At 39.7% G+C, this 11775-nt stretch overlaps 1 protein-coding gene across 2 annotated transcripts; it reads right to left on the bottom strand.

Annotated features, from left to right (window-relative positions):
- Positions 1-8029: 8029 nt before the first annotated feature.
- Positions 8030-11421, bottom strand: LOC131968499 (zinc-binding protein A33-like). 2 transcript variants are annotated; one of them, XM_059329410.1, is made up of 2 exons: positions 10980-11421; positions 8030-10172 (listed from the first exon to the last, which is right to left on the bottom strand). In XM_059329410.1, the coding sequence occupies exon 2, from the start codon at positions 10155-10157 to the stop codon at positions 8778-8780; it is 1380 nt and encodes a 459-aa protein (XP_059185393.1). In that variant the 5' UTR covers positions 10158-10172; positions 10980-11421; the 3' UTR covers positions 8030-8777. The 2 variants fall into 2 exon arrangements, with proteins under 2 accessions (XP_059185393.1, XP_059185394.1); XM_059329411.1 differs by lacking the exon at positions 10980-11421 and adding an exon at positions 10659-10920.
- Positions 11422-11775: the final 354 nt, after the last annotated feature.

The raw sequence follows: 11775 nt of genomic DNA on the forward strand, positions 1-11775 counted from the left end.
CATTATAAAGATCCATTCCACACAGAATGAAACATTTCATGTTTTAATTTATTTAACTTCTTCTAATTATAATGATTATGGCTTACATTTAATGAAGACCTAAAATTAAAAAAATCATTAAAAAAATTTGATATTACAAAAGACCAATTTTAAAAAGTATGTTTAATATGTAAATGTTGGCCTCTGAAAAGTATGTCCATCTATATGACTCAATACTTGCTTGCCGCTATTTGACTTGAACTACTGGAAATTGACTTTTCCATCATATTCTAATTTATTCAGATGCACCTGTATATTGTCTCGGAAGTGATTGCAATAAACAATATTATTGAAATTTTGAAGACCAATTTATGCAGAAAGTACATCCACGAAAAAATTCACACATGGAAAAATTATGGCCTGTGCCAAGGTCTTATAATGATAATAATAGTGGGTAAAACTTGCTGTCTGTCACACATCACGTTGGCTAAAGTGTTTCTGACATTATTAAGGAAACAAACCTGCAGGAAACACAACAGGAGATATTGAGGTCAGACACAGTTATCCTGCTCATGTATATATATATATATATCATACTTAAAGTCAATACTGTAAACATCGTGACAGGCTGAGGTTTCTGTCCTTTTAGGTCATTCTTATCACGCTGAGATTTGTTCATTTTTCTGATCAGTAATTAGTTACTGGATTCTTTAAAGCAAGACTGTGACGTCATGATTGACAGCTGTATTTGACTCCTGATTGGTCAGGGGGGTGTATGGGCGGGAACTTGACGCCACGTCACCAGAACAAGAATGCACCGCCTGTATCTGGATATTTAGGCCTCGATGTTGTACAGCAGGAGGAGGTGGAGACGTGTTGTCTTTTGTTGCTCATTTTATGAAATGACTGGCATCAAATTCAGAATGAGCGTATGTTTAGATTAAGTTGATTAAAGTACAACAATTAATATATATTGTCTTTAAAAAAAACTTATCAATTGAACTTGTGTAAAAAAAAAAAAAAGATTAAGAATTTATCACAATGTGTTTGGTCCCAAAGTTTTTGGATTCTGGTTTGTAAATTGACTCATCTGAAAACAGTAAAAAGTTGTTTTCATCCAAGTCACAAACATTACTTCGGTTTAAACTGTAATCTAGTTACAGCTGATAAAGTCTGGTCTACTTCTGTCTGGGATCAGGAGCCAATTGTTTTTAGAATTACTAATTTCAGTGCAATAATAGCCATTAACCCTTCGTGCAGCAGCCTCCCTGACACTTCCTCCTCCTCCTCCTGCAGACAGCAGTGACATTTAACCACCATTCATCAGCAGCTAAACTTATCTCTCTCCAGGCTTGTTAGAAATCTCCTGTATTGTTCTGACTGCACACCATGCTGTGAGCCAGCAGTCGCCAACTCCTACTCCTTCCTGTTGGACCTAACAACTAACTCCTCCTCCTGCACTACCTTCTCCTTCTCCTGCTCCTCTCAGAGCTGCAGACAGCTGTGATATTTAACTCCTGTGCACCAGCAGCTCGCCCCATCCTTCTGCAGCGTGAGGAGAAATCGGTTGTGTTGTTTTGTCGGCGCTCCTCGCTGTGAGCAGCCAGTCTCATCCTCCCACTTCCCCCTGGTTCTCCTCCCTTGGTTACTTGTCTTCCTCCTGCTCTTCATCCTCCTCTTTCTTGCCTCCTCAGTCCAAAATAATCTCCTCCCTCCCCACCTCCACCACCCTGTCCAATAATCCTCCTCCTCTGAGGTCTCTGTCTTCCCTCTGCTCAGATGTTATCCTCCTGCCTCCCTCACTCACTCAGAAATATTTCCAACACCCACTGTACTCCTGCATCCTCTTCAGCTCTTTATCCCACCTCTTTTCCTCTGCCATCAGCTTTTCTTCATCTCCTCCTCCTCTCATCCCACCCTCCTTCCCCTGCCACTCTTCTTCGTTCTCTGTTCAAAGTAATCTTTGTTTCCTTGCTCCGTTCGCTCACCTATTCTTTCTTTCTACCTCCCTGGCAGCTCAGTGAACACTCTAGTTAGTGTAGCCTGTCTGATTTAGGCAACACTGTACATTTAATAATTGGATAACTAATAATGCAGCATCACAGACTTGTTCTAATCGTCTATATTTTCCTCTTACCCATATCATTATCCTTACTTGTGCCCATTAAAGTTAAATACTTCAGGGGCAGCTGTTGCATTGTTCTTCGTATAGATGCAAACATGCTCAGAATGTGAAACTACGTTATGTTTTATTGTTGTGATTGCTTTAACTATGCATCTATCTATCTATCTATCTATCTATCTATCTATCTATCTATCTATCTATCTATCTATCTATCCATCCATCCATCCATCCATCCATCCATCCATCCATCTAGTCACTCGAAGCATCAAGTTTGATATTCCTTCTCCCTAAATCATCGTAAAACAGAGCAGCTTTGCAACACTAAGGTGTGAAAGTCAGAAGAGTATAGTAAACAAAGACCTAGCTCAGGTTTCCAGCACTAATCTGTTTTTGTAATACATAGATTGTTTTCAGATTAGTTTTAGGAAGTCTGGACAGCAAAAAAAAACATATGAAATGCGATTTTTGCGAACTGAATCCAAACAACATTTGGAGGTAGTTTAAAATGGGATTGCAATCGAGTTTCTACTGATGTTTCTCAATCCGGACCACACACTGACTGCTCAAATCACATCTGACAACAGCTGCAGAAAAAAACATCGTTATGTTCCCTCTAGTACATAAAGTGATCAGAATACAGATTATACAAGAATTCGATTACAGACAAATCCATCTGATCAGTCCGCAGTGTAGCTGAAGTGACACCATTTCATCAGGTTCATTTTATATTAATCCATTACGATATGATGCATCAGCCTGATCTGAACCATCCTTTACCATCTCCCTCCTTCTTTTCTTTGTCTTTATTCCAAATCATCTTTGTCTACACACCTCTTATGTTCACTCTGTCTCCTTCCTTCCTCTGCCTCAAATCATCCTCCATTTTCTCTCCTTCCTTTGATCAGCAGACTTCAACTCTGCTCCTCCTCTCTGCCTCTTGTTTGTTTCGCCGTTTCCTCCTCACCTGCCTCTACTATCTCCTCCTCTATTTTTTCTGTATTTTCAGCTTTTCCCCTTTTATTTTCTCTCTGTCGCCTGTCATATTTTCCCTCTTCTGTCCCCTGCTGTCTTTGCTTGACTTTCTCTTTTTCTTCTGCAGCTTCCTCATCCATCTCAGCACCTTGCTTTCTCTTATTGTTATCCTGCCTCCTAAACCAACATCTCCTCCTCAAAGCCCCAAATAATGCCTTCATCTCTCTCCTCCAAATCCCTCTCTCTACTCCTCATCTTCTCGCTTCACTCCTCCTTCCTCTCTCTCCTCTCTCCCCTCCTCCTCCTTCATCATCCACTGCTCTGCACCACAGACAGCTGTGATATTTAGTGAGCATTCATCAGCATCAGCGGTAAAGCCATCCCTCTTCAGGGCTTGTTAGAGAGCTTTTGTATTGTTCCGTTTGTGCACCACGCTGTCAAGCAAGTCGTTTCTCTGCTTGGGGCAACATTTCAGAGGGAAGCTACTTCAAAGTGTCCTCAATTCAGAAAACGTCTCCCACTGCCCGTGTTTACTTCTCCAGAGCCATTCACAAATGTACGTCTAGGAATGTGTGGGGTTGTGAGTTGTCCTGTTTGAACACAGTCTCATCTTCCCATCTTTTTCATCCAAACTACACAACAGAAACTTGGGTGAAACACAAAGTGATGGCTGGTGAGCCGAAGCATTCACAAAGTTTGAACATAATAGACGAGTCATAAATATGTCTTGTAGATCTCAAGAACTCACACTCGGCACTTCATGCAAGTCTGTAAGTCCAGTGTAAACTCTGATCCGGTCTCTGTCAAGGAAATGTGTTTAAAAGAGTATATTGAACTCTTGCAACACTGTCGGTCTCACAATGGAAAGCTTTGTTTGTCAACTCACGTCACCGCTGCTGCAGAATGAAACTCTGGAATGGATATTTGCCGCTATTTTTGGCTGCTAGCATTGCTGTTGACTTTTACGGCCTTTACACACTGGGGCATAACCAATAAAAAACACAGAAATGTGAAATACTCCTCTGCACATATTATGCATCCAAACTATTCATACTGGCAACAACAGCTGCAACATTTATTAAATAAAAGGTTTTAATATTTTGGCAAGGGCAGATGACCAACTAACCACCATTATCCAGCATCTGCAGTCTGACCAGCTGTTGAACTGAATAAACTGCTGAGTTTCCTTTTAGGGAATCTGAGTTCTTGTATTTTATTGTGAAAGGTAGACCAAGGGAGGGCCAGTTTTGTGCCTAATCTTGAACCAGTTCCTCACGTTTGGACAGCTACAGAACCGGCTCTCGAAAACTGGTTTCAGAGCGGCACCAACTCTTTGCTGGTTTCTAACCACAAACCACTTACGTTACGGACTAGGGGTGGGATTATGGTGATCAACAACACCAAAGAAAAAGTATATCATTAAATTTAGTTTATTTGTTTAACTGCAATGTCAAAAAAAAAGCTCAACTTCTCATTTGAACTGTTTGACTCCTGGAGTAGAAGACTAGGCAAAAAAGATTTGCGTCACAGTAATGTTTTTTCCTGCTCTCTCGTGACTTCTTAATCAGCTCATGACCCATCAGATTCATCTTACAAACCCTGTTGGGAAGTTTCTGGCCTCCAGGTTGAGGAACAGCTGGTCATTTTCATTTTCTTTTTTTTTTTTTTGCCACGGTTATGATCCAAAACAAACCTGTGAGTGGAGCAGCAGACTCTGGCAGATTTGGAAAAAATGTCTGCGAGTGAAAACAGTGCAGTGATTTAATCAGAGCTCTATAATGCAACTATTCCAAAAAACATTTCACCTAGTTTAAAAGATATATTACTGGGAATATTCATTCAAAACATACTTGAGTTTTATAAAAGGCGAGAGAGCAGCACAGAGTGTAATGTTTACTGTTCACTGTAGATATCACTCTAGATTTCCACAGTTATTTCCATCGTGGTCACTCAGGGAGGAGAGTCTGCCGTTTCTTACTCCTCCAATTGATTTGAGCCTCTTAATGGATTTCATTGGACCTCCCAGGATTCCACATTAATAATTCACCAGCTCTGTTTCCGGCCTATATGGCTGTAAAAAAAACACCATCACTGCTGCTGTCGGATTACTGCAAACAGGGGAGACTGAGCTGTAGAGCAAAGGAAGGAGGAGATGGAGAACGATAATGAGAGAGAGAGAGAGGCAGATAGTTTTCATAATCAAAGGCCGCACACTGGGGAATCTGAATCACCCGTAGAGCACCTAATGAGCAGAATTTCATCCACCTGTATCCAGGTTTTCCACTGCAAGGTCGACCCAGGTAACACAATAAACATTAATAACACAAAAACATGCAAACTCAAACCTGGGACCACAACATAACTCAAATCAGACAACAAATCCAGCTGCTTCAATCTGTAAAAAGCAGAATCACACAATCGCTGCCAATGCTTTTTCAGCTTTACTGCTGACAATATTTGGGAATCCTGTGGGTCAAGGAATTCCTGTGTGATTCCAGTGGGATGGGAGTTAACCACTACAGCACCATGTAGCCCAGATGGGAGACAATTTCTCTACTTATCATGGGACTAGGATGGGAAATACCAAAAACCAACAATACGCTGTACAAGGACCGTAAGAGTAAGACTTTCCTCCCACAAGCAATTAAACTGTATAACACTTCACCTCTGTCTGACAGATGTCACTGGACTCACTTACTGATTATTTACACATTTATTTTTAATATGTACATTTTTTGATGTGCAGTTGTTTTTGGATAGTTTGTTTTCTACATTGATACATACCTTTGTATATGGTGTGCTTGATATTTTAGTTGTTGCTGCTGCTTTTATACAGTAATTTCCCAATTTGGGATCAATAAAATAAAAATAAAGAAAAAATAAATAAATAAAATAAAATAAAATAAAATGTCTGTCAGTCAGTAAGTCTATCTAATACTAAACACAACAGGAACAGGCAGAACAATCATAATATAAATAAAATAATTATATAAACATTGTAACTGACAGACTTCAGAGTTAGGGCTCTAGCAGCAGAGGTTTTGTGCTCTTTAGTGAAGGCAGTTTGGGTCTTAAATGGTACGGGAGTCATTCTTCGGGACTAGGTCTGTCACCATTACTAATTTGACTGGACGATAACTGTCCCAGAAATTATTGTGACTAAGGATATTAGTCTAAAAAGTTTGATAATGCCTCTGATAACCAGAATAGCAATAATGTTTCGGGTTGATTTGCTCATCCACCTTAAACTGAAAACGTTCCCACACTGGAGAGGAAAAGTACATTTTCTTTTATTCTTCTCATTCTGTCTGATCAGGAGCTGTTTGGAAACTACTTGTTGGCCTCGGTGTTATCTTTACTTCACCTGATGGGAAAACCTGCGCTTTATTCTGCCTCATGTTGGCTAAAGTGTTAGTGATGATCTTAAGTGAACAAACACATATCTAAACACCATCCATCCATCCATCCGTTCATTTTCCTCCGCTAATCCCAGGCCGGGTCGCGGGTTTATTTCTAAAATAGTCATGTCGATGCAAAATTAGTGCATAATTCACAAAGAAAATATCTCTTTCCATTGCAGCACAGTGAATTTTAAATCCTAAATTACAAAAGTTAACTTTAACATCTCCTTATCTTTAACTTCGATCTGTTTGACTCACATGTTTGACACATGGGAATCCAAAAATAAATAATAATCTTATAAATAATAATATAATTTTGCAGAACCCCCCTCCCCCTCAAAAAATGATGTTCATAGCCATAAAAAATTATCGGGCTGGTCTCCTATGAAGTATTTCACTGTTGTTTGATGGTATGCTGCATCTTCTACATACATGTTACTTTTTAGCACTAAATACACAAAGGAGGACATTTGCAACAAACTTCTTTTAAAAGTTCAACAGACGCTCCTCTGGTAGGAAAACAAGGTGGAAGTACCTGGACTAAAAGCTCTGGATCTCATGTAACTGGAAGAATATTAATTAAAAATAATTTTGGCAAAACAAGAAAAACAAATTAACTCTTCCACTTTGCCACAAGGGTTCTGACAAAATAAATGGTTTCATTTATTTAAAAAAAATAAACAAATAACAACAGCAGACAAGAATATCACCTGTCTGCAAGACTTATTCAGGTTCTAATGTGACTGTAAACCAGTTTGTTGGTTTTAGTTGACGGCAGAGTGAGTTTAGTCTCTTTTTTGCAGCTGTGTTCTGACTGCAGTCTGTTTTCTTTTCTGTGCCTGTGCTGCCCCCATGTGTCCACACATGTCCTGTACTGAAGGCATTTACAAGTAGATCACACATGGACGGACACAATAATGTGAACGGCGGTGCAGAATAATGCAATCCACTGCAACACTACAAACTATAGCCTCAAGAAGCAGCACAGTCGATCTATTTCCTATTTATCTATTGTTTAGCAGAGGCTAATGTGAGATTGCATTTTAAACAGCAGTGGTTCTCAACTTAGGGACCCCCTCTAGAGGGTTACATGGCAATTTCTGAGGGTCGCCAGACATCATCCAGGGGCCAGAATGGCCTTTGTCATGTTTGTTAAAAGCAGTGGCTTCAGGCCCCCTAGTCTTTGGATCCCTCTGGAAATAAGATTTTTTTGGTAATAAGATAAATCACAATTTGTGGTTGTATTAGGCTGCTTAGGTAGGTTAAATAAAATAATGAACAATACATTTCCTGACTATTTGCCATCATTGCAGCCTATGATTTAAGTTAAATCTAAAACAGCTGTATTCTATTCTCATTAACGTGACAATCTGCAAGATTACTGCATCAACAATAAAAATTAAATAATGTATTTAGAAAATGTATTACAATTTGAGTACTTATAGTAAGTAACATGCTTGCTCTTTATTTATAATATATCTTATTGGTACTGTAGTGTAAATTTACTACCTTTGAGTGAGAAAAGTGGATTAAAGACCAAGTTTGAAGTTCCTTTTAGTTTTCTTTATTATCAAACATCAGAATACACTGCCTAGGTACGAGCAAATTAATTTATTGTAAAGAAGGTGTAATCAATAAAATTACATTCAAATATAAAACTTTAAGAACGAAAACAAGCAAATAAAACAGAAAAAAACATCAAATACTAAAAGGAATAGAAATTACAGTGAAATATAACTGAAAGGTAGCTGCAAATAAGTCTTTAGTCTTGATTTAAAAGACTTGAGAGTTGACCTGCAGACCTGCAGTTTTCTCTGAGTTTGTTCCAGATATGTGGTGCAGGGGTAAATGTATTCAATATACTCTAGAGGTGTAATGATACACCAGTCTGTTGAAATGAATTTTTTTTGTCTCCATTTATGGCTGACCATTTTGTTTTTATTGCAAATTTCTAGTGTCAACCTCTAGAACGTAGAGTAACTTATTCTCTGATCTTTATCTGTTTCATGGTCAAACAGCAGAAAATATTTAAAGCATTAAATCACCAACCAAAAAAGTCTGAACCCAAACAGAGACTTCCATATTATATAAATCCTCCTCTGACAGAGTGACGGACGGCAGAATTAAAACTGAATAAAAAACACTTTTACAAACTGATTTAATTTTTTTAAGCTGACAACATGAACAAACATTTCTTTGTAATACTGAGACAGCAGGAGGTCTGATTAAACTTCAGATCCTAAATCCAGTGACTGTTTCCTTAAAGAAATGCACAACATCAGAAAAATAATCATGTATCTCTAACTGGTCTGTTCCACTGTAACACAAAACTTCTGTGGTAATATCTTCAGGTTTCTACTAAAAATAATTGGGAACATCCTCTCAGTGAAAGTGTGTGTGAGGGTGTGTATGTGTGTGTTAGTATCAGGATCTGAGAATGACAGTTGTCCTCTGTTCCAGTCCAGATTCGCTCTGACCTTGGAGGGCAGAAGAAGCTCCAGAGGATCAGCGGGTAAACCTGAGGACCATGCTAAGCAATATCCTTGATTGAGCCCTATTCCCAGGAATCCAGACTGTATGAGTCCTTTCCTCTCAGCTGACTCTGCTAACAAACCCAGAAACCAGGCTTCACTGTCTCCAAACTCGACATCCCAGCTGTGAGTCCCTGAGGTAAAGCCCTCAGAGCCCAGAACAGAGCAAATATTTTTAACCCTTTCTGGAATATCAGGAACTTCCTGTCTCCTGCCTCGCCTTGCACTGGTCAGATCTGCAGACAGGATGAGTTCTGTACCAGCAGTGTTTGGGTCCAGAATCACAGGACTGTAGGAGACCATGTCCTTCAACTTGTTCCAGATGTTGAAGGTCAGGTTGCCCAGGTGTTTGGCCTCGTCTATCAGAGCTCCTGAGGGCAGCTGTGGATCCTCCAGCAGGGGTTGCTGTTTGACTCTTTCCACTGCAGCCTTGTAGTTGTGCAGGAATGAGACGTGTTCAGCTTTCAGCTCGTCCTCTGTGGCTCTGACTGTGTCTGAAAGAGCTGCTATCTCTCTGCTCAGAGCCTCCATCTTCTCCTTCATCATCTGACTCTTCTGCTCCTCTTCCTCCCTCAGTGCAGCGATCCTGGCCTCCTCTTCCTCTTTTAGAAACTGATGAAGCTTCTTAAACTGCTCCTTAATCCGAGTCTCTGTGCCTCGGGTCTGGACCTGAATGTGTTCTGCCATTTTATCAAATGTCACTTTAATTTGTTCAAGAACCTCTAACTTCTCCTTTAAAGGCTCCAGAGCTTCCTGAAGTTCCTTCCTGTGTTGTTGTGTAACTTCATTGATGGGTCTGAATCTGTGGTTGGTGTGTTCTTCTGAATCTCTGCAGATAAGACACGCTGGTTGTTGATGGTCCAAACAGAAGAGTTTGAGTTTCTCAGCATGCAGACAGCAGAAAGCCTCTGTAGCTCCCATATCTGTCCCCTGTAAGAAGGACTCACACAGGTTCCTTAACACCAGGTTTAAAGGTGGTTCAAACAAAGATTGACTCTTACAAAGAGGACAATTCTGTGTTTGTTTCCCTCTCCACCAGCTCTTCAGACAGTCTTTACAGAAGCTGTGGCTACATGACAGAACAACAGGCTCTCTGAAGATGTCCTGACAGACAGGGCAGCAGAGATCCTTTTCCGATCTGGAAGCCATTTAGTCTGAGTGAAGCTGAAAACAAAGCAGACAGAAAGTACAGTTAGCCACGGCTCTGCTCCCTCCTCTATTAACTTCACTGAAACTTTGCAGGGTTGCAGGGTGAGTAGGTGAAGCTTTGCCAGTGGACAGTGTTTCCTTCAAAGTTTATACTTCTTGCTGGATACATAGACAGAGAAATGGCTGCATCAATAAGAATGAAATGATATGTATAACAATTTGAGTACATTTGCATGTTGGTACTTTTGTAGTTTTACTAAAGTAGGTTTTGAATGCAGGACTTTTACTTGTAGTGGAGTTATTTCACAGTGTGGTTATACACAGTTTAATAAACCATCAATAAAAACTCACAAGTAGCCGGCAGCAGACTTTCAGCACAAACAACATATCAACAAATGACCTAACAGTTATAGAGCTGCACATTGTGACAACAAATGAATAACCTAGCTTACAGTTTAGGGTGTACGCTAGTTACAAAGAGACATTAACTAAACGACTCACCGACAGAGTGTACTTGACTCGCGTTATTTGATGTCCAACCTTTCTTTCATTAAGATAAAGTATCCATATCCGTATATAATGTCCCGCCACATTTATTCAGACGGAAGTCCGTCGCTGCTAACTAGCATTTAGCAGTTAGCTAGTCTAACAAAACACCGGTGCTACACAACAACGACAGACGGTTTAACTACTGGCTTTCAGCCCACAACAACATTTTTAAATTTCAAACGGGTGGAATCACTCCAAAGAAAAGTTTCGAATTTCTAGAAGAAAAACTAGGATAAAAAAAACTAGGGATAACGAGGATGAGAAACTACGTACCCTTTCTCTCTTCTTCTGCTCAGAAAGGGTTCTGCGTCTTATTCTGCTTTTTCTTGTTCTGGTTCTGGTTCTGGTTGTGGTTCTTCTGGTTCTTCTGGTTCTTCTGGTTCTTCTGCTACTGTTGCTACTGTTGCTGTTGCTGTAGCTGTAGCTGTAGCTGTAGCTGCTGCTGCTGCTGCTGCTGCTTCTTCTTCTTTTTCTTCTTTTTCTTCTTCTTCAGTTTAATGGCGGTTGGCAACCAACGTTTAGGTGCATCAGCCCCACCTATTGGTCTAGAGCAGGGATGGGCAACTGAAGGCCCGGGGGCCGCATACGGCCCGCACCCTCACTTGAAGTGGCCCTCAGTACAACTCCATGCATTTGAGCATGAAATCTTAAAAGTGCAGTGTAAAAATGCACAAAATTACTTCTTGGAACTAATGTTGGTCTGCTGTTCTTGCACAGAAAAAAAAAATCACAGTAAGTGGTTATTTTTTATTTGCTTCAAACCTTTTGTATTCCTATTTATACTATTATACATGCATTTGAGCATGAAATATGTTTAGTTACTGCACTGTAAACATTTAAAATTGCAGTTTCATCATATCTGGTTAAGTGCACTGTCCTATATGTGGTATGAGTGGTAGTGTCAATGAAAAATTGTGGCCCCCTCCAGCATTTAAGTTGCCCATCCCTGGTCTAGAGCATCCAACCTCAAAATGTAAAAAGGAAAACCCCGAAACAAATAAATACCTATAATAATAATAATAATAATAATAATAATAATAATAATAATAATAATAAATAAATAAATAAA

Source organism: Centropristis striata, chromosome 3, assembly GCF_030273125.1.
Source record: "Centropristis striata isolate RG_2023a ecotype Rhode Island chromosome 3, C.striata_1.0, whole genome shotgun sequence".
NCBI lineage: Eukaryota > Metazoa > Chordata > Actinopteri > Perciformes > Serranidae > Centropristis > Centropristis striata.

Excerpts from the sequence above, each read along its gene's own strand:
- LOC131968499 (XM_059329410.1), bottom strand. The coding sequence starts at position 10,157 with ATGGCTTCCAGATCGGAAAAGGATCTCTGCTGCCCTGTCTGTCAGGAC.